Source organism: Oncorhynchus mykiss, chromosome 11 (genome assembly GCF_057628025.1).
Source record: "Oncorhynchus mykiss isolate SJ-2025 chromosome 11, ASM5762802v1, whole genome shotgun sequence".
Classification (NCBI taxonomy): domain Eukaryota; kingdom Metazoa; phylum Chordata; class Actinopteri; order Salmoniformes; family Salmonidae; genus Oncorhynchus; species Oncorhynchus mykiss.
This window is the reverse complement of record NC_143032.1, coordinates 7927728-7955252: the sequence shown is the minus strand read 5'-3', so window position 1 is coordinate 7955252 and position 27525 is coordinate 7927728. Positions and strand designations below refer to the sequence as shown.

General features: G+C 43.1%; 2 protein-coding genes across 7 annotated transcripts in view; both read left to right on the top strand.

Annotated features, from left to right (window-relative positions):
- Positions 1-8439, top strand: part of LOC110536542 (uncharacterized) — a 99458-nt gene extending 91019 nt beyond the window's left edge. Inside the window, exons 36-41 of one of the 6 annotated variants that reach the window (XR_005034542.2) lie at positions 116-264; positions 797-844; positions 1035-1064; positions 3448-3648; positions 3752-3867; positions 5249-6085. Coding sequence is in view for 3 of the 6 variants with exons in the window: in XM_036934756.2 (XP_036790651.2) it covers positions 116-247; positions 797-844; positions 1035-1064; positions 3448-3648; positions 3752-3867; positions 5249-5450 (729 nt within the window). In the remaining 3 variants the exon portion in view is untranslated. Of the gene's footprint in view, positions 1-115; positions 265-796; positions 845-1034; positions 1065-2319; positions 2502-2883; positions 3066-3447; positions 3649-3751; positions 3868-5248 lie in introns of those variants that run through there. The other 5 variants (XM_036934756.2, XR_016484336.1, XR_016484334.1 and 2 more) reach the window with 5 other exon arrangements.
- Positions 8440-27140: 18701 nt separating this feature from the next.
- LOC110535206 (reversion-inducing cysteine-rich protein with Kazal motifs) overlaps positions 27141-27525 on the top strand; it is a 95448-nt gene continuing 95063 nt past the window's right edge. Inside the window, exon 1 of the mRNA XM_036934755.2 lies at positions 27141-27411. Within this exon, the coding sequence (XP_036790650.1) occupies positions 27342-27411 (70 nt within the window). The 5' untranslated portion in view covers positions 27141-27341. The remainder of the gene's footprint in view (positions 27412-27525) is intronic.

Genomic DNA, 27525 nt, shown 5'->3' with positions numbered 1-27525 from the left:
GTCTTCTCCTCAATCACTCTGGCCAGTGTCTCCCCAACAATTACAGTGTTATAAACAGTCATAGATATTTCCTTCCAGTCTCAAAAGGTGCTTCTCTCCTGTGTTTTTCCTTTAGATGGAGACGTTTCCTTCCAGCGAGGTCATGATGCAAAGGACGATGAACAGCAGAGAGGGGACCCTGAGCTTCATCACCACGGGGACAGGCAAACTCTACATCCGGGTACAAGAGGGATGGAAGGAGGTCCTGGTACAGTAGCATCTCTGGTCTCTGTCCTCCATGTCTCTCTGGTCTCTCTGGTGAATGTCCTCCATGTCTCTCTGGTCCCTGTCCTCCATGTCTCTCTGGTCTCTCTGGTCCCTGTCCTCCATGTGTCTCTGGTTCCTGTCCTCCATGTTTCTCTGGTCCCTGTCCTCCATGTCTCTCTGGTCTCTCTGGTCCCTGTCCTCCATGTCTCTCTGGTCTCTCTGGTCCCTGTCCTCCATGTCTCTCTGGTCCCTGTCCTCCATGTCTCTCTGGTCCCTGTCCTCCATGTCTCTCTGGTCCCTGTCCTCCGGTCTCTCTGGTCCCTGTCCTCCATGTCTCTCTGGTCCCTGTCCTCCATGTCTCTCTGGTCCCTGTCCTCCGGTCTCTCTGGTCCCTGTCCTCCATGTCTCTCTGGTCCCTGTCCTCCATGTCTCTCTGGTCCCTGTCCTCCATGTGTCTCTGGGTCATGTCCTCCATGTGTCAATAGTGTCTCTGTGAGCTGTGAATATATCTGATATGTTTGGTGTTTTCCTGTGTCTCTGTCTTGCACAGCTTGGTAACTTGATCTACCGCCCAGTCAATATCCCTCTACCTGACACGGTAAGGACAGTAGAGATGAGGATGGGACATGTTCGACTGCATGAATTGTCTGCTCATGTCTCCCATTGTCCTCAATGGATTGTTTACGTGAAAGTGCATTGTAGACCTCCATATAAGGGATGCTTATAGCAGAATATGATGTGTGATTGCTGATTGTAATCAAGTTAGTAACAAACGTTTGCCTCCTTAGGCTCAGCCAGGCACCGTCAGAAGATACGGGGTAAGTTTGTTGACAAAAAAATGACAAGATTGGCTAAGCGTTTGATTGGCTAAGCGTTTGCACCTGTGCAAAGTTAGCTGTTGTTATTCCATAGAGGAACAATAAAGTTTTTTAAAACAGTCTTTATTTACACTTCTGTATTCTTACTCACATCTTTCCTTTAACTTTTGTAACACCCGGGGTTGTTTTATGAAACTTTGCACTGGAGCCAAGAAACAGTCAATCAAAATACATTATGTAAACTTTCTGCTCCCTAGTTAGTAGTTAGAAAACTTCTAGATACCAAAAAGGAGAAAAACTGAGGGGAAAAAGTTCAACCTTTTGTTATTGTTCGTGAAAACAAGTCATTGGTTTGGCTCAAGCCTGGCCACAAAATGAACTGGAGTCTAAATGTGATTTAGCAGTGGTTTGAGTATTCTACTTTTGGATTAAATTACTATCTGTGTGCTGTCGTTGAAGGACTGCCCAGGTTCGAGTTTTAGAGATTTAGATTCCCATTTCACAGTAGCAGACGGTCCATTCTGTACCAAGACCATCACCTAAGAGAGATGAGAATGATGCTGTTGATGACTTAACATTTGTGTGTTTGTGAATGTGCACATTATTATTATTTTTAACATTTTAGTAATTTGTTATTGTTGTTATTGTTGAGAAGTGCCTTGCTCAAGGGTACGTCAGGAGGTTTTTCACCTAGTCTGCTCAGGAATTCGAACCAGAGACCGTTCGGTTACTGGCCCAACGCTCTTAACAAAAGGCTCTGCATGGTCAATCTGACGTCTGCATTGGCCGTGCAGCATTTTACCGTCATAGGGCCTCTGCAGTCAGGACCTTCATACTTCTTGTGCTACGTGGAGCAGAGCAGAGCGATTGTGAAGGACGTTGTCAAGGAAGTGAGTTCGTGTTAATACAGGACCTCCAGCTCTCACCTACCGTCAACCAATCATGTCAATGCGAAGCCCTCAGCATTGTTACAACATTTGAGAGGCGCCCGGCGATGCGGTCTCAATTTGGACTCTGCAAGCCTCCAAAGGCTACGAAATTGCGTGACATCATCCATACGACGCCTCTGACCACATTTTCAGATCAAGCATAAAATTGACTTTAATCGCTAGGCTACCTGCCGCCACACGTCAGTTATGACGTGTTTGTTTGGTTACCATGACCACCTGGAGTAGCGGAAGGATCACTCTGAACGAGGTGGCGGTTTAGAATACACACCAAATGGAGCATCTCTAATCCTCGGTCTCTTCCTCAGCTCAACCTGGTGGCCCTGAACCAACCCCACACAGGGAACTTTGGTGGCGACGACATGACAGACAAGCATCTCTAATCCCCGGTCTCTTCCTCAGCTCAACCTGGTGGCCCTGAACCAACCCCACACAGGGAACTTTGGTGGCGACGACATGACAGACAAGCATCTCTAATCCTTGGTCTCTTCCTCAGCTCAACCTGGTGGCCCTGAACCAACCCCACACAGGGAACTTTGGTGGCGACGACATGACAGACAAGCATCTCTAATCCTCGGTCTCTTCCTCAGCTCAACCTGGTGGCCCTGAACCAACCCCACACAGGGAACTTTGGTGGCGACGACATGACAGACAAGCATCTCTAATCCTCTGTCTTTTCCTCAGCTCAACCTGGTGGCCCTGAACCAACCCCACACAGGGAACTTTGGTGGTGACGACATGACAGACAAGCATCTCTAATCCTCGGTCTCTTCCTCAGCTCAACCTGGTGGCCCTGAACCAACCCCACACAGGGAACTTTGGTGGCGACGACATGACAGACAAGCATCTCTAATCCTCGGTCTCTTCCTCAGCTCAACCTGGTGGCCCTGAACCAACCCCACACAGGGAACTTCGGTGGCGACGACATGACAGACAAGCATCTCTAATCCCCGGTCTCTTCCTCAGCTCAACCTGGTGGCCCTGAACCAACCCCACACAGGGAACTTTGGTGGCGACGACATGACAGACAAGCATCTCTAATCCTCGGTCTCTTCCTCAGCTCAACCTGGTGGCCCTGAACCAACCCCACACAGGGAACTTTGGTGGCGACGACATGACAGACAAGCATCTCTAATCCTCTGTCTTTTCCTCAGCTCAACCTGGTGGCCCTGAACCAACCCCACACAGGGAACTTTGGTGGTGACGACATGACAGACAAGCATCTCTAATCCTTGGTCTCTTCCTCAGCTCAACCTGGTGGCCCTGAACCAACCCCACACAGGGAACTTTGGTGGCGACGACATGACAGACAAGCATCTCTAATCCTCGGTCTCTTCCTCAGCTCAACCTGGTGGCCCTGAACCAACCCCACACAGGGAACTTTGGTGGCGACGACATGACAGACAAGCATCTCTAATCCCCGGTCTCTTCCTCAGCTCAACCTGGTGGCCCTGAACCAACCCCACACAGGGAACTTCGGTGGCGACGACATGATAGACAAGCGGTGCTATGACCAGGCCATGGCCATGGGTCTGCCTGCCAACTACCGAGGCTTCGTATCCTCAAAAATCCACACCATCAATAAAGACCTGGTCCCCCAGAGGTTCAGACAGAGCTACCCCATAACCAACCTCAGGGTAAGCCAACCTCTCTCATCTTAAGATCATCTAAGGTCAGTGTATACCGCCGCGTTGAAACAACATGAAGTGTCAGTCAACTCAACTCGTTCTGTATCCACAGGGGGACATTTTGTTCAGTAACTACAAGTCTATCTTCACTGGGGGTGGAGGCAAATTCCCATCAAACATCCCGATCTACTCCTTCGACGGACGGGACGTAATGGCAGACCCCTTCTGGTGTGTGTGTGTGTGTGTGTGTGTGTGTGTGTGTGTGTGTGTGTGTGTGTGTGTGTGTGTGTAGGGGGTCTGAGTGGTGAAGTCTAGGTTGCCCTCATACTATATCTCTGTCTGAATAGTAAAGAGTACATAAACATCCTCATCCACCCCTCATCTTCCCGTAAAAGCTGCTTCACCAAATGACAAATGGGTTTGGAAGAACGTGGGCATGAGGGACAGAGGGGAACACACATGGCTGTTTCCACAAAGTGCAGGATAGCACAACCCGCAATCCAGACACTGAGGGTTGTACCGTTGTGTGTTTCAGCCCGGGCCCATGCGAGCCAGCTGTGTCCACCCTCGTTCTATTGCTTCTATTTATATACCGCCTCGCTGAATTTATCAGCCCCGACAAACCAGAGACTAGAGGCTGGCAATTGTGGCTCCAAAGTGGCTTTTTTATAGATGTTTTTCAAACAGACGCTTTCCTAGTTTGTGGCGAGGTCTTATTTGAGAACGTGTATGAATAGATAGAGCCTGGGCACAAAAAAAAAGGATATGGCTGTTGATCTGTTATGTTGAGGTCGCATCTGTAGGAAGGGATTTCAGTGCCAACGGAAACTGTATTTTAATTCAATATTTTATCATTTGTACTGCACAAATTGAATCATTGAATTCATAAATGCAACTTGAATTTCATGATTTGAATTAATTAATATTGCATTCAGTTTTCAAATACCATTTAAAATGGAATTGAATATTTTAAATTCAATATTTATATATTCAGTTTCAATATGGTAGGCATTGCATTCATTGTCTGTGTATCAAGTTTACAAATTATAATTTAAAGTTGACCAAAGTTTGATATATTTAATTTATCACATCCATTCAAATTGAGTTTTCTAAATTCAGATCCCTGCGCATTGTAGATTTGGTACTGCACTATCCCTGTATATAGCTTCCTGTTTTTTTTTATATATATATATATATATATATATATATATATATATATATATATATATATATATATATATATATATATATATATATGTTTAAATTATTTATACTATTTTGATATTGATAACTGTACTGTTGGGTAGCGCTTGCAAAAATAATGTTTGTTGTCACACACCGGATAGGTGCACCTAAATGTGTTGTTTTAAAATGATCCATACATCGGTGGGTATCTCTGCTCAGTTCGGGGCTACATTCGTTCAAGTCCCGTTATGTTTTTTTTAGAGATTTTTTTCATGGTAGGAGATTGAAACTATTTATTGGTGTTTGCGTGAACGTCTGTTATGTATGCCAGTATGACTTTAATGTGTGTAGATGTGTACATGTGCCTCTGTATGTGCTGTATCCATACACCCTCCCATTATATATGTATATATCTCCCCCGCAGGCCTAAGAAGAGCATCTGGCATGGCTCTAATACGTTTGGCAACCTGTTGGAAGACCGGTCCTGCGATTCGTGGCAGTCTGACAACATGTCCGTCATGGGCCAGTCGTCCAATCTAGCTTCAGGCTTCCTCCTGGGACAGCAAGCACAAAGCTGTAGCAACCAGTTCGTGGTCCTTTGCATCGAGACAAGAGAGCATGTTTAACAGACCGCTCCGTCCTCCTCCACCACTCATCTGCTCTCATCTTATCACTCTGGAAAGGTGTCAAATATATGTACATTCCTTTATGAACATGTCATGAACATATTCCTCCTCTCCCATCCTCTGATTGGTTGGTTGATTGTACTTTTCATCATTGTCATCAACATTTTCCTCCTCTCCCATCCTCTGATTGGTTGGTTGACTGACTGAGATGAGATGGCGGATACTTGTCTGTCGATACCAGCTCCAAATCATGGCTTTGCGGAGTTTTTCAAAGCCAACTTTCAAGATTATTTCTCACTACAGATGTTTTTTATCCTACTCAAGATGTCACCTTTCGTCTTCCAGTGATTGGCCATGTTTATCATTTGTCCTATTAGGTCATTCTTTAAGAAATGTTTGTTCCATTAGACCAGGGCCAATAGTATATTTCACACGCATAACACTCATATTCTACAAAGGTGTTCAGGAAAGAAATGCTGATGTACTACTATATTAGATGTGTTTCTACGTCCAGTGATTTCTCATTTGAGCAACAATTTCTCTCAGTATTTCATTTCAATTCAACATCTTATTTATACCGTAACTACACATAACGTGAATGAATCAAATTATTAAAAGGTTAAGTATGTAATTTATAGTTTGTTTGTCAGGGACTGTTTTAGTTTTTTGTCATTTCGTTGTACAGCATTCCTTTTATGGCGCTAGAATTTTGATTTGATAGGTGGCTAGTTAGATGTGACTTCATTCAACATATATTTCCACCAATCACATAGCAATTCACCACAAAAAAAGTTATAATTTATGAAATTCATAAGAGATTTGATCAATTATAAGTGAGTATATTTTATACAATCATTGGTGCTTATTGATTAAAAATGTTTTTCATTTTCTTAATAATCTGAGTCTGATATAATCTGTTTTGAAATCTGGTCCTGTTACGTCGAGTCTGTACTGTGGTTAAAGGACAAGACAGACCAATACAGATCATCAACCAATCAGCCGTGTGTAGTAGATCAAAATCAAATCAAACTTTATTGGTCGCGAACAAAGTTTCGCTGATGTCATAACGGGTTCAGCGAAATGCTTATGTTACTAGCTCCTAATAATGCAGTAAAATGTCAAACAAGTACACTTTTTAATTTTTATATATATATATATATATATATATATATATATATATATATATATATATATCATTTATATATATTTTTTTTAAAACAGAAAGCAAGAAATTGTTGTAACGAAGCCATTTAACAACCAAAATGGCACTGTAACAGTTATCCAATTGTAATCCATAACAATTGCAAAAGTATGTGGACACCTGTTCGTCGAATATCTCATTCCAAAATCATTGGCATTAACATGGAGTTGGTCTCCCCTTTGTTACGAGAACAGCCTCTATTCTTCTGGGAAGGCTTTCCACTAGATGTTGATTCATTGCAGCGGGGACTTGCTTCCATTCAGCCACAAGAACGTTAGAGAGGTCAGGCACTGATGTTGAGCGATTAGGCCTGGCTCGCAGTCGGCGTTCCAGTTCATCCTAATGGTGTTTCATGGGGTTGAAGTCAGGGCTCTGTGCAGGCCAGCCAAGTTCTTCCACACCGACCTCAACCAACCATTTTGGAATGGACCTCGCTTTGTGCATGGGGGCATTGTCATGCTGAAACAGGAAAGGGCGTTCCCCAAACTGTTGCCACAAAGTTGGAATCACAGAATCCTCTAGAATGTAATTGTATGCTGTAGCGTTAAAACATTTCCCTTCGGCCTCCCGGGTGGCGCAGTGGTCTAGGGCACTGCATCGCAGCGCTAGCTGTGCCACCAGAGACTCTGGGTTCGTGCCCAGGCTCTGTCGCAGCCGGCCGCGACCGGGAGGTCCGTGGGGCAACCCACAATTGGCCTGGCATCGTCCGGGTTAGGGAGGGTTTAGCCCGTAGGGATATCCTTGTCTCATCGCGCACCAGCGGCTCCTGTGGCGTGCCGGGCGCAGTGCGCGCTAACCAAAGTGCACAGTGTTTCTTCCGACACATTGGTGCGGCTGGCTTCCGGTTTGGATGCACGCTGTGTTAAGAAGCAGTGCGGCTTGGTTGGGTTGTGTTTCGGAGAACGCATGGCTTTCGGCCTTCGTCTCTCCCTAGCCCATACGGGAGTTGTAGCGATGAGACAACATAGTAATTACTAACAATTGGATACCACGAAATTGGGGAGAAACAGGGGTAAATTAAAATTTTCACTGGGCCTAGCCCGAACCATGAAAAACAGCCCCAGATCATTATTCCTCCTCCACCAAACTTTACAGTTGGCACTATGCATTGGGGCAAGTAGCGATCTCCTGGCATCTTCGAAACCCAGATTTGTCCGTTGGACTGCCAGATGGTGAAGAGTAATTAATCACTACTCCAGAGTCCAATGGCGGCGAGCTTTACACTACTCCAGCCGACGCTTGGCATTGCGCATGGTGTTCTTAGGCTTGTGTGCATCTGCTCGGCCATGGAAAACAGTTTCATGAAGCTCCCGACAAACAGTTATTGTGCTGACGTTGCTTCCAGAGGCAATTTGGAACTCGGTAGTGAGGACAGACGGTTTTTACGTGTTTCAGCACTGAGCGGTCCCGTTCTGTGAGCTTGTGTGTATATATTCAGACCCCTTAACTTTTTCCAAATGTTGTTACTTTACAGACTTATTCTAAAATGTATTACTGTCACGCCCTGACCTTAGAAATCCTTATTATTCTCTATGTTTGGTTAGGTCTCGGTGTGACTCGGGTGGGAAATTCTAATGTTTTCTGTTTCTTTGTTCTTGGCCGAGTGTGGTTCCCAATCAGAGGCAGCTTTCTATCGTTGTCTCTGATTGGGGATCATACTTAGACAGCCCTTTTTTCCCCACCATTAGGTTGTGGGATCTTGTTTTCTGTTTAGTTACTGTTGCCTGACAAAATTGTGCGTTTTCAATATTTTTATTTTTTATTTTTTAATTAAAATCATGAACACTTTCCACGCTGTGCCTTGGTCTACTCTTTCTACCACCAACAAGAGCTGTTACAATTACCTTGTTTTTTCCCCTCATCAATCTACACACAATAGCCCAAAATGACATCACAATAGCCCAAAATGACATCACAATACCCCATAATGACATCACAATACCCCATAATGACATCACAATACCCCATAATGAGATCACAATACCCCATAATGATATACCAAGTTTTTAGACATTTTTGCTCATTTAAAAAAATAAAAAAACAGATTTATTACGTTTACATAAGTATTCAGACCCTTTACTCAGTACTTTGTTTAAGCATTTTTGGCAGTGATTACAGCATCAACTCTTCTTGGCTATGACATTACAAGCTTGGCACACCTGTATTTGGGGAGTTTCTCCCATTCTTCTCTGCAGATCCTCTCAAGCTCTGTCAGGTTGGATGGGGAGCATTGCTGCAAAGCTATTTTCAGGTCTCTCCAGAGATGTATGATCGGGTTCAAGTCCGGGCACTGGCTGTGCCACTCAAGGACATTCAGAGACTTGTCCCAAAGCCACTCCTGCGTTGTCTTGGCTGTGTGCTTAGGGTCGTTGTCCTGTTGGAAAGGTAACTGTTGCCCCAGTCTGAGGTCCTGAACTCTGGAGCAGGTTTTCATCAATTGTCTCTCTGTACTTCGCTCCGTTCATCTTTGCCTCGATCCTGACTAGTCTCCCAGTCCCTGCCGCTGAAAAACATCCCCCCAACTTGATGCTGCCACCACCATGCTTCATCGTAAGGATGGTGCCAGGTTTCCTCCAGACGTGACACTTGGCATTCAGGACAAAGTGTTCAATCTTGGTTTCATCAGACCAGAAAGTCTTGTTTCTCATGGTCTGAGAGTCTTTAGGTGCCTTTTGTCAAACTCCAAGCTGGCTATCATGTGCTTTTTACTGAGGAGTGGCATCCGTCTGACCACTCTACCATAAAGTCATGATTGGTGGAGTGCTGCAGAGATGGTTATCCTTCTGGAAGGTTACCATTGGGTTCTTGGTCACCTCCCTGACCAAGGCCCTTCTCCACCGATGGCTCAGTTTGTCCGGGCGGTCAGCTCTAGGAAGAGTCTTGGTGGTTCTAAACTCTTCTTGAGTTCTTGAGGAACTTCAATGCTTCAGACATTTTTTGGCATCCTTCCCCAGATATGTGCCTCGCCACAATCCTGTCTCGGAGCTCTACAGACAATTCCTTCAACCTCATGGGTTGGTTTTTGCTCTGACATGCGATGTCAACTGTGGGACCTTATATAGACAGGTGTGTGCCTTTCCAAATCATGTTCAGTCAGTTGAATTTACCACAGGTGGACTCCAATCATGTTGTAGAAACAGGATGATCAATGGAAACAGGATGCACCTGAGCTCAATTTCTTGTCTCATAGCAAAGGGTCTGAATACTTTTATTTTTTAAATTGCAAAAATGTCTAAAAACATGTTTTGATTTGTCATTATGGGGTATTGTGATGTCATTATGGGTTATTGTGATGTCATTATGGGGTATTGTGTGTTGATTGCTGAGGATTTTTACTTTACAATTTTTACTAAAATTGAATAAGGTAATGTTACAAAATGTGGAAAAGGTCAAGGGGTCTGAATTGTTTCCTAAGGCACTGAATTAATTTACTGTTAGTCACTAAATCTGGCGAGACCTAGGACCATGAACAAAACAGATTTAAACCCATGTTCCTTTACTTTACTTTCAATGGGAATAGAGTCACATTTTATAATGTCAGACTGTCACAATCAATTGAGCTTTTCCCCTTCTGAAAACTGCAGACAATTACCTTTGACTAATCCATGGTAATTTCTACACATTAATAGTTAGTTCAAAACTGATTTCAGCTATGAGAGGGCAACAGCCTACAGACCAGGGTTTAAACCAGTGACCCTTGAACTTATGCAAGCACACCACCTATGCCATTAAGTTTCAAATTAAAGTTTGCAATAGCACTGAAGGAATACACGTAAACACAAATCCAAGCTCCATACTCATTTGACAGAGGTAATGAACTGCCATTGATCATCACAGCAATTGATAAAACAGAACCATTTTTTAAATAAAAAAATAATTATTATATTCGAAACATACAATATACTTGCAGTGAAGCCCCTCAACAACTACATCATGCCAGTCATCCAACAGATTCCCATTCAGAGAGACACACAGAAGCATCCAGGGTCAATGCCCTGCTCAATAACTACATCATGCCAGTCATCCAACAGATTCCCATTCAGAGAGACACACAGAAGCATCCAGAGTCAATGCCCTGCTCAATAACTACATCATGCCAGTCATCCAACAGATTCCCATTCAGAGAGACACACAGAAGCATCCAGGGTCAATGCCCTGCTCAATAACTACATCATGCCAGTCATCCAACAGATTCCCATTCAGAGAGACACACAGAAGCATCCAGGGTCAATGCCCTGCTCAATAACTACATCATGCCAGTCATCCAACAGATTCCCATTCAGAGAGACACACAGAAGCATCCAGAGTCAATGCCCTGCTCAAGGGCCTGTTGACAGATCTCCCACCAGGCCAAAAAACGTGAACCCCAACCCTCCAAGATCCCACCACAGTTCCCCAATAGCTGTCCCTCAACCATTCGAGACCCCTTCCACAAACAGGACCATGTTTGTGTTTCTGAGCTTTTGTCAATATTACATGGGCAAGCTAACTGTTACAGAAATGAGGAATGGATACATGAGTATACAAAACATTAGGAACCACATGCTCTTTCCATGACACAGACTGAACAGGTGAAAGCTATGATCCCTTATTGATGTCACTTGTTAAATCCACCTCAATCCGTGTAGATGAAGGGGAGGAGACAGGTTAAAATTAAAGAAGGATTTTTAAGCCTTGAGACAATTGAGACATGGACCCTTCAGAGGGTGAATGGGAAAGACAAAACATTTAAATTCCTTTGAACAGGATATCATAGTAGGTGCCAAGCGCACCAGTTTGAGTGTGTCAAGAACTGCAATGCTGCTTTTTTTTTAATGCTCAACAGTTTCCCGTGTGTATCAAGAATGGTCCACCATCCAAAGGACACACAGTCAACTTGACACAACTGTGAGAAGCATTGGAGTCAACATGGGCCAGCATCCCTGTGGAATGCTTTCGACACCCTGTAGAATCCATGCCCGATGAATTGAGGCTGTTCTGAGGGCAAAAGGGGGTGCAACTCAATATTAAGGTGTTCCTAATGTTTTGTACACTCAGTGTACAGTATATGAATGACTGTGTCCAACTCTCCACCACTTTGTTACCTACTGACCCCAAAATAAAAATGTTATCAAACAGATGTTTAAGGAAATACAAGCAGGCACTCAATCAAGCTTGCTGGTCTTGTAAGTATAAAAGCAAAGCGTGCGTTTGTATAACTTTTTTAAAATCTTGAAAAGGTAATGGAATGGGATTAGTGTGATGTGTGAAGAATCCAATACTTTAACATGTATGTGTTACAAATCATATTATTGTGGAAGCACCTCGTCTAAGAGAATGAATCAGGCTGTTTGAGAAGGTTTTGAACCCTAAGCATCCTGCCTTCACATTGTTTGTAGTAGGTCAAAGCTGTGTGCTGGAAAACCTTGGTTCAGACCAATGCCTACTTCTCACTTAAAACATCGTTTTTGTTTTCAATAAATATATATAGTATATGCGATTGGTGTGTACAGCAGTAGTGACAGTGCCTAAGGTTCAGAGCAGGGTGCTGGGTGGAGGCCGGCTAGTGATGGCTGTTTAACAGTCTGATAGCCTAGAGATACAGGCTGTTTATCAGTCTCTCGGCCCCAGCTTTTATGCACCTCTACTGTCTACACCTTCTAGATGGTAACGGGGTGAAATGGCCGTGGCTTAGGTAGCTGAGGTCCTTGATGATCTTCTTTGCATTCCCGTGACACTGGGTGCTGTTGATCACCTGATGGGTGTCGACGAACGGTGGTGATTGAACACATAGAGTCATCTGGAAATATGACGGCAGAATATCACCTGGTCAGAGGTGATAGGCCTCTGAGTCAATTAGTGATGGTAGTCAATTTGGTACTGGTGTGGTGGTGTGGAGGCTCAACGGGGTCTTCAGCAACTCCCCCTTACTCCAGTAGGGGGCTTTACAGAGACACAGGCCCTGTTTGAATCCTTTCCTTCTCCTCTCCTTAATTGGGGAGGACAGGCTCGTGGTATTGACCAGAACAGAATCAGTGGAATGGTATCAAATATATGGTTTCCATGGTTTCCATGTGTTTGACGCCATTCCATCTGTTCCGTTCCAGACATTATTATGAGCCGTCCTCCCATCAGCAGCCTCCACTGCCCTGAAGCAGTCAGTAATTACAAATGACTGGACAGGTGACAGCCCTTGTGTTCACCTATCCAATATTTAATCAATGATTACTTCAAGGATGTGAGAAAGGATGGATGGAATTAAATCGTACCACTCTCTCCACAGTAGATCTACTTCTCTGTGACCCATACCATACTGTAGCATACCATACTGTAGCATACCATACTGTAGTATACCATACTGTAGCATACCATTGTCATGACGTTGCCCTCTTTGGGTGTGGCGAGCCCCATCCCCCTCTCCTCCCCAATTAGGCTGCTGTGGTCAGAGAGACGTCGTAAATTCCTGAGGATCTCCTCATGGACACACAGTATAGAGAGAGTAAATTTTCATAGAGAACAGGGGAATTTCTTCCACCTCACAGAACTCGAGGTCCGAACAAAATTCATGTTCCGTAGAAAGCATAGAAGATCGGTGAAGAATCCAGCTACGAAGTGGTCCGTTTGTTACAACTTGGGGAAGCTCATGGGAGACGGTGTGGCCACATTACCATAACGCTGTTTATATAATAGCCTTAGATATGAGGTTTGATTTTGGACTGTTTAATGAAGGAAAACTCAAAAAGGGAATTGGAGTTAACTAAATCAGAGGACCGCCCCTGAGCCCAGTTAGGGTCAGACATCCTGGGACAGCCCTTTTCTGCAATTTCGAATAAAACCCAACTTTGAGAAATTATCACCAGACCATGTTTTTCTCCATTAGGAGGACAAAGGTTGCAGACCATTGCTGAATATTTTAACCATACTAATGTGGTTAAACTCTTAGACTATCGATTCCGACAGAATAAGAACAAGTCTTTGATATTAATTACTAGTCTGCAGCTAGGAATTCGGGATCATTGAACGTGAAGAACGACAACCGCCGAAACATCTAGCCTACAACAACATGAATGAATGTCGCTCTGAACTATCCCCTCTAACCAAGACAGAGAGAGAGAGACGGACAAAACTCTCCAACAGAAACAAACTTTTCAACAAAGATCCCGACAACACACTGAGCGTAAGTATATATATTGATTGCAATTGTTCCCGTATGAGTGAGCGTTCATGTGCAAAGGATTAGAATTTCAATTGTTATAATTATCAACTTTGTAGTGTCTCATCTCAGTTGACCCCCACTTCCCCTTTTGTTTAGCCCACTAGGGCACATTCCCCTATCTTTTCTTGTAACCACATTTACCTTGTTTGTTTGTTTATGCATTCCTGTGAATTACTTAGTTAGTAATAAATCAATTGTTTAAGACAATTGATGTATGGATGACTCATAGTGAAGACTGGGTTCGTGCAGATAACCAACAATTTACGACATTTGGAATGAGACTAACGTGAGGTAAAGTAAACAATTAATTAATTCGAAGACTAATTGATCAGATAAAATATCTGAAAAGTTATTTTAGGAAATTATAATTTTGTAATCTGAATATTTTTCTTGGTGCCCCGACTTCCTAGTTAATTCCAGTTACATGATTAATCAGTTGATCGCGTAATACTAATTACAGAGAATCTTCAAGAAGTCTTAAATTTAAGGATAGAAAAGACACGACACCATACTGTAGCATACCTTACTGACTGTAGTATACCTTACCGTAGCATGCCTTACCGTAGAATACCGTAGCATACCTTCCTGTAGCATACCTTACTGTAGTATTTTTTATTTGTTTATTTTTTTATTTCACCTTTATTTAACCAGGTAGGCAAGTTGAGAACAAGTTCTCATTTACAATTGCGACCTGGCCAAGATAAAGCAAAGCAGTTCGACACACAACGACACAGAGTTACACATGGAGTAAAACAAACATACAGTCAATAATACAGTATAAACAAGTCTATATACGATGTGAGCAAATGAGGTGAGACAAGGGAGGTAAAGGCAAAAAAAAGGCCATGGTATACCATACTGTAGCATACCATACTGTAGCATACCATATTGTAGCATACCTTACCGTAGCATACCTTACTCTAGCATACAGTACTGTAGCATTCCTTACTGTAGCATTCCTTACTCTAGCATACCTTTCTGTAGCATTCCTTTCTGTAGCATTCCTTACTCTAGCATACCTTCTCTAGCATACCTTACTCTATCATACCTTCTCTAGCATACCATACTGTAGCATTCCTTTCTGTAGCATTCCTTACTCTAGCATACCTTTCTGTAGCATACCTTTCTTAAGCATACCTTACTGTAGCATACCTTACTGTAGCATACCTTACTGTAGCATACCTTACTGTTGCAAACCTTACTGTAGTATACCTTACTGTAGCATACCTTACTGTAGTATACCTTTCTCTAGCATGCCTTATCTAGCATGCCTTACTGTAGCACACCTTACTGTTGCATACCTTACTGTAGCATACCTTCTCTAGCATACCTTACTCTATCATACCTTCTCTAGCATACCATACTGTAGCATTCCTTTCTGTAGCATTCCTTACTCTAGCATACCTTTCTGTAGCATACCTTTCTTAAGCATACCTTACTGTAGCATACCATACTGTAGTATATCTTTCTCTAGCATACCTTCTCTAGCATACCTTACTGTAGCATACCTTACTGTTGCAAACCTTACTGTTGCAAACCTTACTGTAGCATACCTTACTGTAGCATACCTTACTGTTGCAAACCTTACTGTAGTATACCTTACTGTTGCAAACCTTACTGTTGCATACCTTACTGTAGTATACATTTCTTAAGCATACCTTACTGTAGCATACCATACTGTAGTATATCTTTATCTAGCATACCTTCTCTAGCATACCTTACTGTAGCATACCTTACTGTTGCAAACCTTACTGTTGCAAACCTTACTGTAGCATACCTTACTGTAGCATACCTTACTGTAGCATACCTTTCTTAAGCATACCTTACTGTAGCATACCATACTGTAGTATATCTTTCTCTAGCATACCTTCTCTAGCATACCTTACTGTAGCATACCTTACTGTTGCAGACCTTACTGTTGCATACCTTACTGTAGCATACCTTACTGTTGCAAACCTTACTGTAGTATACCTTACTGTAGCATACCTTACTGTTGCATACCTTACTGTAGTATACCTTTCCCTAGCATAACTTACTGAAGCATACCTTACTGTAACATACCTTACTCTAGCATTCCTTACTGTAGCATACCTTTCTCTAGCATTCCTTACTGTAGCATACCATACTGTAGTATATCTTTATCTAGCATACCTTCTCTAGCATACCTTACTGTAGCATACCTTACTGTTGCAAACCTTACTGTTGCAAACCTTACTGTAGCATACCTTACTGTAGCATACCTTACTGTAGCATACCTTTCTTAAGCATACCTTACTGTAGCATACCATACTGTAGTATATCTTTCTCTAGCATACCTTCTCTAGCATACCTTACTGTAGCATACCTTACTGTTGCAGACCTTACTGTTGCATACCTTACTGTAGCATACCTTACTGTTGCAAACCTTACTGTAGTATACCTTACTGTAGCATACCTTACTGTTGCATACCTTACTGTAGTATACCTTTCCCTAGCATAACTTACTGAAGCATACCTTACTGTAACATACCTTACTCTAGCATTCCTTACTGTAGCATACCTTTCTCTAGCATTCCTTACTGTAGCATTCCTCACTGTAGCATACCTTACTGTAGCATACCTTACTGTAGCATACCTTACTGATGCAAACCTTACTGTAGCATACCTTACTGTAGTATACCTTTCCCTAGCATACCTTTCTTAAGCATACCTTACTGTAGCATACCATACTGTAGTATATCTTTCTCTAGCATACCTTCTCTAGCATACCTTACTGTAGCATACCTTACTGTTGCAGACCTTACTGTTGCATACCTTACTGTAGCATACCTTACTGTTGCAAACCTTACTGTAGTATACCTTACTGTAGCATACCTTACTGTTGCATACCTTACTGTAGTATACCTTTCCCTAGCATAACTTACTGAAGCATACCTTACTGTAACATACCTTACTCTAGCATTCCTTACTGTAGCATACCTTTCTCTAGCATTCCTTACTGTAGCATTCCTCACTGTAGCATACCTTACTGTAGCATACCTTACTGTAGCATACCTTACTGATGCAAACCTTACTGTAGCATACCTTACTGTAGTATACCTTTCCCTAGCATAACTTACTGAAGCATACCTTACTGTAGCATACCTTTCTCTAGCATACCTTACTGTAGCATACCTTACTCTAGCATACCTTACTGTAGCATTCCTTATTGTAGCATACCATACTGTAACATACCTTACTGTAGTATACCTTTCTCCAGCATACCTTCTCCAGCATACCTTCTCTAGCATACCTTACTGTAGCATTTCTAAACAGTCGGAAAGGGCCTGCTGTGTTTGCATTAGCAGAGAGAATGTGAATATGGCAGGCGCTCCATGCTCATTAAAGGGTAATGTGGGTTATGGCTGGGCTTCACGTGCAGTTTGCTCCCTCTAAATATAGCCGGGACTACTTATTCTGTAATCTCGACACTGGCGCAGTGAGGGAGAGCGACGATGCTCGGCCTACATGTGTAAACCACATTGCCGAATTTGAACTGTTTTTGCTGCCTTACTGTTGCCTAAGGCTGCGTTTTCAGAGTCAGCCCAATTCAGATATTTTTTTCCACTATTTGGTCTTTTTACCATTTAGATCAGCTATGAAAATTAGAGGATGTTAAAAGATCTGATGTGATTGGTCAAAAGACCAGTTGGTGGAAACAAGAACAGAATTGGGCTGTGTGTGTAAACGCAGCCTGTTACACTTTTTTTTCCATTTGTCTTGTGAGTGGGTCATACCACAATAAAAGCTGGGGAAGAGTTTCCTGTTACAACAGTGATTATAATGGAGGACAAGACGTGACGGTGGGGCTGCAGCAGTTGCAAAGCGTGCTCCCAGCAGTTACACGGCATTTCAAATTAAATGTGATTCAATCATTGAGTTCCGGCGAATTTAATGGCTGCCCACAAAGTAGAGGGCACTTTATTTTCTGTAGGCAGTTCCTGTGTAGTAGGCCATAAGGACTAGTTCTGCACATATTTGTCACTGCTCTGGTTAACACATGCCCCCAGTCCAACACAGCTTATAATAAAGTCTGTAGTATTCTGCTATTAGAATAAAGTCTGTAGTATTACAGGAAGGGCTGTGGATCTAGTAGGTGCCCTTACAGACACATTACAGGAAGGGCTGTGGATCTAGTAGGTGCCATTACAGACACATTACAGGAAGGGCTGTGGATCTTGTAGGTGTCCTTACAGACACATTACAGGAAGGGCTGTGGATCTAGTAGGTGCCCTTAAAGACACATTACAGGAAGGGCTGTGGATCTAGTAGGTGTCCTTACAGACACATTACAGGAAGGGCTGTGGATCTAGTAGGTGCCCTTACAGACACATTACAGGAAGGGCTGTGGATCTAGTAGGTGCCATTACAGACACATTACAGGAAGGGCTGTGGATCTAGTAGGTGCCCTTACAGACACATTACAGGAAGGGCTGTGGATCTAGTAGGTGCCATTACAGACACATTACAGGAAGGGCTGTGGATCTAGTAGGTGCCATTACAGACACATTACAGGAAGGGCTGTGGATCTAGTAGGTGCCCTTACAGACACATTACAGGAAGGGCTGTGGATCTAGTAGGTGTCCTTACAGACACATTACAGGAAGGGCTGTGGATCTAGTAGGTGCCATTACAGACACATTACAGGACTACAGTAGTGAGGGTTACTTTGGAGAACTATGGAAAGAGGTTGAAGAGATTGTGGAACACTGCAAAATAAGTGGGCCAACAGTGTGTAAAAGACAGCCTAAAACAAGCTTATGATTCCACGACTCATTGATGATGAGCCCTGTAGGACAGAAACATAGTGACGAAAGTGATGGTGGGAGCTTCCAAAGAGCTACCTTTTTTATCAGCTGCTTGACAGTCTCACAGCTGAGCTGCAGAGGCCGTTTTTCAAAGAAGAATTGTGAGATAATGCAAGGAATCCAGTCTCTCAACCCAAAGAGTACAACATTCTTGAATGAGGAGCCTCTGTTTGCCTTCGCTCAGACCTTTGAGTCAGATTTAGAGGACCACAAACATGAGGGTCATCAAACCAAGCGACTTCTTGATAGGAGAGAGAAAAGTGGAAGGGACAGACCGTCGACTCTCCTTGACTTGTTGTGTTTCTAGAACCTTCCATGAGCCCATATTGATGGGCACCAAAATTGTTTTTATTTTTTCAAGCCCATTTCTGCTTGATACCTGGTATGTCAAATTGCAGTGTGTTTTTTTTGTAAATTTAATTAAATATTTTGTAAATAAACTATGCAATTGATGTAACACACAAATGGTATCTTATCTCCTTGGTGCTTGAGCTTTAGTTTCTGAAAATCAGAGGTATGGACTTGAGACACATGACTTGGACTCAAGTCACAAATATGATGACTTGCAACTCGACTTTGACTTTAACACCAATGACTCGTGACTTGACTTGGACTTGAGCCTTATGACTCGACCTGACCTGATACCCTCCCCAACCCTCTCCAACCCTCCCCAACCCTCCTCAAACCTCTCCAACCCTCCCCAAGCCTCCTCAACCCTCTCCAACCCTCCCCAACCCTCCTCAACCCTCCCCAAGCCTCCTCAACCCTCTCCAACCCTCCCCAACCCTCTCCAACCCTCCCCAACCCTCCTCAACCCTCTCCAACCCTCCCCAACCCTCCCCAAGCCTCCTCAACCCTCTCCAACCCTCCCCAACCCTCCCCAACCCTCCTCAACCCTCTCCAACCCTCCCCAACCCTCCTCAACCCTCTCCAACCCTCCCCAACCCTAAATATTAAAAATGATGCTATTAAAAAAAGTGTGCAGCGCATCAACTCTTCATTTAACGGATTACAGTTTGAATCGGACAGCAGCCAATCAAATTGTGCCAGCTGAGAAAAGTTGTGCGTGGCAGTGCAGAGGAACGTTGGCGGGTGAATTCAGATGGAGCCCTTGGAAATATATAAATACGAGGCTGTATCAACAAAAAATGAATTGCAAGCGTCCCGGGTGGCGCAGTGGTCTAGGGCCACTGGTTCGAGCCCAGACTCTGTCGCAGCCCGCCGCGAACGGGAGGTCCATGGGGCGATGCACAATTTGCCTAGCGTCGTCCGGGTTAGGGAGGATTTGGCCGGTAGGGATATCCTTGTCTCATCGCGCATTAGCGACTCCTGTGGCGGGCCGGGAACAGTGCACGCTAACCAGGTCGCTAACCAGGGGCACAATGTTTCCTCTGACACATTGGTGCTGCTGGCTTCCGGGTTGGATGCACGCTGTGTGCGGCTTGGTTGGGTTGTGTTTCTGAGGACGCATGCTTTCGACCTTCGTCTCTACCGAGCCCGTACGGGAGTTGTAGTGATGAGACAAGAAAGTAACTACTAACAATTGGATACTACAAAATTGGGGAGAAAAGGGGGTAACTTTTTTTTGCAACTTTTTTTTTTGCAACTTGCAAAACATGTGGGAAGAAAATTACAGACAGAGGCGCAACAATTTCCAACTTTGTCCGACATTTGAAGCTACACAAAGAACGCTAAGTCATGGCTAATATAGCCGACAGCTACATGTATATATTTTATTACTTTACTAGTGTATCAGTGTGTGTGTTAAGGTTGGGCGATTGTGTACAAGCCTACATCGCCCGATTGCGCCCCATAGCGATCCTCGATAGTCGATCACTATTGGGGGTGTCTTTCTCATGGTTACCCATGTATTTCCATGGAAATATAACGTTTATTTGGAAAGTTATAAATATATAGATATTTTTAAAACATGATTTGCGTAAATGTAATATACTAACTATTACTCTTGTTAAAAATATGAAAAGGAAGAGGACATTATGACTTGTTTAGGACTCGAAACTCAAAGTTTAGGACTTGAGACTTGACGGTCTTGACTTGAGATTTGACTCGGCATTGCCTGCCTTGACTTGGGACTTGAGTGCTAAGACTTGAGACTTAAATGTGACTTGTAAAACAGTGACTTGGTCTCACCTCTGCTGAAAATGTTTTGGATGTTCAACACTTATAGACCCTGTGTGTGTGTGTGTGTGTGTGTGTGTGTGTGTGTGTGTGTGTGTGTGTGTGTGTGTGTGTGTGTGTGTGTGTGTGTGTGTGTGTGTGTGTGTGTGTGTGTGTGTGTGTGTGTGTGTGTGTGTGTGTGTGTGTGTGTGTGTGTGTGTGTGTGTGATAAAGAAAGAAAGAAGTCAATTGAGCTGCAGTTCCCGAGGTAGAGACACTGACTTCATAGTGTGTTAAAAACTGACTATTCATAGTATCTTAAATAATTCTAGTGAAGTAACCCTTTTGGACCACACTATCTGCCTCATTGAAGAACTCCGGGTTCAGTGAGTTATCACTTCTACCTCTAATCAGAAATCATAGGATTCATTCATGCTCCTTAGATGCCAGGTTAGGGTTACTAACTAATGTTCTGTCATGGTCTATGGACCCCCTGAAGTAGCCTTGGCAACCCCCTTTGCCATCCCATGTAAAAAAAAGAAGAAGCTCTAGTTACCCCACTGCCTGTAACCAGTCTATGGACAAGGTATGACATTCAGCTTTGGTTGTATTTCCCTGGTTACAGGGTAAGCAAATCAACATGTCATTTTGTGATTTGGGTCAACTATCCCTTTAAGTTACAAACGCTATACAAACTCCCATAGGGGTTGAATTGGTTCAATTTTGTTCATAACTATAACTTTGATTATTACTTTCTATGCCACAAGATACATCGTCAGTCTCCATCACACAATATAGCGGAGTTTATACATGCAGCCCAATTCTGATCTTTTACCCAAGTCTTGGCAAAAGATCTGATCTGACTGGTTAAAAGAGCAATAATTGGACCAAAATATCTGAATTGGACAACCTGTATAAATCAGAATGGTGCTGCCTGTGTGAACGCAGCCAGTGAGGTACAGCTCTTATTCCAGCCACAGTCTGTAGCCTACTTGAACAGCAACCAAGCTCAGATCTAGTGGGACACAGGTGGCCTATGGTATCTTTGTATAAAATATTCAATAGCATTAGAAACTCCTGGTACTCTTAAAGCACCACTCGAGACCTCATCTCATTCAGTCCTCTCATATGCGGAAAAAGAAACAAACACTTGAATAACAAATAAGGCAATTTACTGGGAAACAATTGCTATTGCTACCCACAAATGATTGATCCATGTCGATTGTGTGCCTGGATAAGGCACAGCCAAAACATCTGTGTTTCTTCCTCGGTACGTCTTTATGAGTGTTGTTTGCTTTCTCAGGAATGGGGAAATGTGGGGATTTGGTTCACACCCATACAGGACGCCGGAGATCCAGGCAAGCAGACAGTGTTTCAGGAATAGTATCGCGGTAGAACTGCATGTACAAATACTCGTACATCATAACACTGTCTGGCAGGTGGTGAAAGGTCTGCAGTTTTGCCTGGGGGGGAGACTGAGGACTGAAAACTGGAGACGGCCATGAGGAGCTGAAAGACAGGCATTTCTCCCTTAACACCTTCAGGTTGATTGATCACACGCACACACATTAGGGAAGTCATTCAACCCAGGGTTCAACTAAAAGACAATACATACAGTGTAGATATAGGGTTTCACGCTTCGGTTGATTTGATCATTTATGATGTCAATAATTGACATGTTGGATTCACATCTCTATCACAACCAAAAATCTAAGTTGAAGAATAGGACTAAATCAAATCAAACTTATTTAAAGTTAGATTTACTTTAGTCCTATTCTTTTAACTTAGATTTTGGGTTTAGATAAGAGATGTGAATCCAACATATCAATTATTAATTTGTAGACAAACTGGAATTAAAGTCAGACTAAGTCAGTGGCACAAGATATACATCTCCTTCAAATGTTGATATTTCGTTGCATTGACAACAAAACACAATTCAATATGACTTTTACAATACACTATATAGACTTTTAACTTGTCCACAAGTGATATGTTGGATTCATGTCTCCAACTAAACCAAAAATGCAAGTAAAATAATAGGATTAAGGGTCTCAGATTAAACTATCCGAGCACTAGATACATCTCCTTTAAATCTTGATATTTGGTTGCGTTGTCAACCTAAAACAATTCGATATCACTTTTGTAAGACAGTAAATAGCCTAAAGTTAAGGCAACCTTACAAACTAATGTACAGTTGAAGTCGGAAGTTTACATACACTTAGATTGGAGTCATGAAAACTAGTTTTTCAACCACTACAAGTTTCTTGTTAACAAACTATAGTTTTGGCAAGATGGTTAGGACATCTACTTTGTGCATGACACAAGTAATTTCTCCAACAATTGTTTACAGACAGATTATTTCACTTATAATTCACTGTATCACAATCCCAGTGGTTCAGAAGTTTACATACACTAAGTTGACTGTGCCTTTAAACAGCTTGGAAAATTCCTGAAAATTATGTCAACGCTTTAGAAGCTTCTGATAGGCTAATTGACATCATTTGAGTCAATTGGGGGTGTACCTGTGGATATATTTCAAGGCCTACCTTCAAACTCAGTGCCACTTTGATTGACATCATGGGAAAATCAAAAGAAATCAGCCAAGACCTCATAATTATTTTTTAGATGCCCACAAGTCTGGTTCCTCCTTGGGAGCAATTCCCAAACGCCTGAAGGTACCACGTTCATCTGTACAAACAATACTATGCAAGTATAAACACCATGGGACCACGCAGCCATCATACCACTCAGGAAGGCGACGCGTTCTGTCTCCTAGAAATGAATGTACTTTGGTGCGAAAAGTGCAAGTCAATCCCAGAACAACATCTTCCTTGTGAAGATGCTGGAGGAAACAGGTACAAAAGTATCTATATCCACAGCAAAACGAGGCATATATTGACATAATCTGAAAGGCCGCTCATCAAGGAAATAGCCACTGCTCCAAAACCGCCATAAAAAGCCAGACTACAGTTTGCAACTGCACATGGGGACAAAGATCGTACTTTTTGGAGAAATGTCCTCTCGTCTGGTGAAACAAAAGTAGAACTGTATGGCCGTAATGACCATCGTTATGTTTGGAGCATAAAGTGGGAGGCTTGCAAGCCGAAGAACACCATCCCAACAGTGAAGCACGGGGGTGGCAGCATCATGTTGTGAGGGTGCTTTGCTGCAGGAGGGACTGGTGCACTTCACAAAATAGATGGCAACATGAGGAGGAAAATGATGTGGATATATTGAAGCAACATCTCAAGACATCCGTCAGGAAGTTCAGGCTTGGTCGCACATAGGTCACAAAGCCCTGTCCTCAAACCCATAGAAAATTTGTGGGCAGAACTGAAAAAGCGTGTGCGAGCATGGAGGCCTACAAACTTGATTCAGTTACACCAGGTCTGTCAGGAGGAATTCACCCAACTTATTGTGGGAAGCTTGTGGAAGGCTACCCGAAACATTTGACCCAAGTTAAACAATTTAAAGGCAATGCTACCAAATACTAATTGAGTGTATGTAAACTTATGACCCACTGGGAATGTTATGAAAGAAATAAAAGCTGAAATAAATTATTCTCTCAACTATTATTCTGACATTTAACATTCTTAAAATAAAGTGGTGATCCTAACTGACCTAAGACAGGGAATTTTTACTAGGATTAAATGTCACAAATTGTGAGTTTAAATGTATTTGGCTAAGGTGTATGTAAACTTCCAACTTCAACAGTAACAGTTTTTATTCAACCTTAAAATTGGTAACTCATACATGGCGACATTTTAAGGTTACTGTACCTATAAAAGTCTTATTGTGTGATCATAGCAAGCGTGCATTGTCAAGATAGCATGCAAAGGTTGCACTTTTGTGGAGATCTTCACATTACAAATATCCAAACAGAATCTCCAACGGCATTGATCACTTGCACCATGTACTTTTAATCTATTCTCAACTGCAATCCAGGTCATTTGGTTCCGCTATTAGATGAAGCGCGGTGAAAACACACATTTGACAATGTATTCCCATTTCAACTTTGTTGTGTCTTTAATTGGTTGAAAGTGCAGTGATAACACATTTAGATTACTACTCAAACATAGAATGTCTCAGAGGGAATGTCCAGAGTGGGAATGTCCACAGTGGGAATGTCCATAGTGGGAATGTCCATAGTGGGAATGTCCCAGAGGGAATGTCCACAGCGGGAATGTCCACAGCGGGAATGTCCATAGTGGGAATGTCCATAGTGGGAATGTCCATAGTGGGAATGTCCACAGTGGGAATGTCCATGGTGGGAATGTCCATAGTGGGAATGTCCACAGTGGGAATGTCCATGGTGGGAATGTCCATAGTGGGAATGTCCCAGAGGGAATGTCCACAGCGGGAATGTCCATAGTGGGAATGTCCACAGTGGGAATGTCCACAGTGGGAATGTCCATAGTGGGAATGTCCATAGTGGGAATGTCCATGGTGGGAATGTCCATGGTGGGAATGTCCATAGTGGGAATGTCCACAATGGGAATGTCCACAATGGGAATGTCCATGGTGGGAATGTCCATAGTGGGAATGTCCCAGAGGGAATGTCCACAGTGGGAATGTCCATAGTGGGAATGTCCACAGTGGGAATGTCCATAGTGGGAATGTCCCAGAGGGAATGTCCACAGTGGGAATGTCCATAGTGGGAATGTCCACAGTGGGAATGTCCATAGTGGGAATGTCCCAGAGGGAATGTCCCAGAGGGAATGTCCATAGTGGGAATGTCCACAGTGGGAATGTCCACAGTGGGAATGTCCCAGAGGGAATGTCCCAGAGGGAATGTCCATAGTGGGAATGTCCACAGTGGGAATGTCCATAGTGGGAATGTCCACAGTGGGAATGTCCATAGTGGGAATGTCCATAGTGGGAATGTCCACAGTGGGAATGTCCATAGTGGGAATGTCCATAGTGGGAATGTCCACAGTGGGAATGTCCACAGTGGGAATGTCCACAGTGGGAATGTCCATAGTGGGAATGTCCATAGTGGGAGCAGCAGCAGGGGGGGGGGGGGTGAGAAGTGAATGAAACAATAATAAGGGATGGGCAACATTGATGGGGGTGGGGGCCACAGTGGCTCGCGGGTCCCCCTATTTTAGCAGCCCTCCTCTTGACAGCGAAGAGAAAACGTTTGAAGTTAAACAGTTAATTGCCTGCAATTCTACACATTTTGCCATAAGATGTGGAGACAAATGTTTGCAGCTGTTAATAAGAGTATTTGACGAGGCCGCATATCGTCCATGACAAACGCATCATCAGTAACATTCCACCGTGACGGCTTCACTGCAGTAACGTTGCGCTGGCTAAAAGGAAAAGAACACGTAGGACTCTTGTCAGGCTTTTGTCACATCTAATCTCCCATGTCAATGAGAGGCCCAGGCCCTTTTGTGTGGTGCGGAGTGCAAATCTGTACATGAAGGACGGGTGGACAACCCCCCCCCCCCCCCCCCCCTCCCCTTGGCGGAGGTCAGACGAATAGAACAATCTCCCCAGAGCTGGGAGGATGATAGGGGACTGGAGTCAGCCCTGTGGCCTCTTGATGTCCATCACACCTCTGCCACTGTGTATTATGTCTCTCCGTGGGGCCCAGTGCAGGTCAGTGGAAGTCATGTGACCTTTAGTGGCGTAAATTGAATTCCATCAAACTTTATTTAAACGTCAATGGGAATTGTTTACACTAGGTGACGTTGTGTGTGTGTGTGTGTGTAAATACGTGACGTTGATACATTAATCTACCGTAATATCTATTATATATCTATTATATTTCATTATATCTCCCCTAATCAGTTGTCTCAATATGGCTGACATGGTTGCTTCCCCCAGGTATAGGCCGTCATCGTTGATTTCGATGGTCAAACATATTGTTACTTTATGTCGTTCACTGTGCGTCCCATTTTATAGTGTATTGCAGAATAAACAGTTGCTTTGCTGGAGAATCATGATGACTTATATTTAAAACTTTTATATGAAACAATGTGTTGAAAACTCTGTGTGAATGAACAAAAACATTGAAATTGTTTGTCTGTGGAAGAATGAAAGTTAACATTTTATGACAAAAAGATATGCATATATTTCTAGGCATCACCTTGACTCCAATATATATATATATATATATATATTTTTTATTCAACCTTAATTTAATTAGGCAAGTCAGTTTTAAGAACTAATTATTATTTACAATGACGACCTAAAATAGCCTAATTGACTGACGTCTGTGGATTTCAACTGAAAACATTTTAAGCCATACCACCCGCACCCATGCATTAATAACGGTGTTATCATACTGTTCTCATGTCACCGTTAACCCGGTCCTCTTGTGACCGGTGGGCGTTACCCCGTCCGCGCATGCCCAGTATGTTCTGCGTGTGACCATAGGGCCAGAAGTTCTCTTTCTCATCCACAGTTCTCGGCCTGCACATGAGCGGATCACCAGAGAGCCGCAGTCGCTGATGTCGCCGATACAGAAGGTCTCATGGAGCTTATCAAAGCGGCAGTGTTTTTGTTGTATTTTCCTTCACAATGCACTTTAGGATTTCAATAAGATGTATGTGTGTTTTGAGATAGTGACTTTTCTTCTCGCGTTCAACTTCTACGATTTGGTTCTTACTCAGGGTAAGTCTCCTGTTGGTTTTTTCTTATTTCGCTAAACGTTTCATACAGTAATTGTCCTGTGTTTAAGTCCATTGTTGTGCTCTTAGGGGTTGTATTTGTTTCAAAACATGCAAG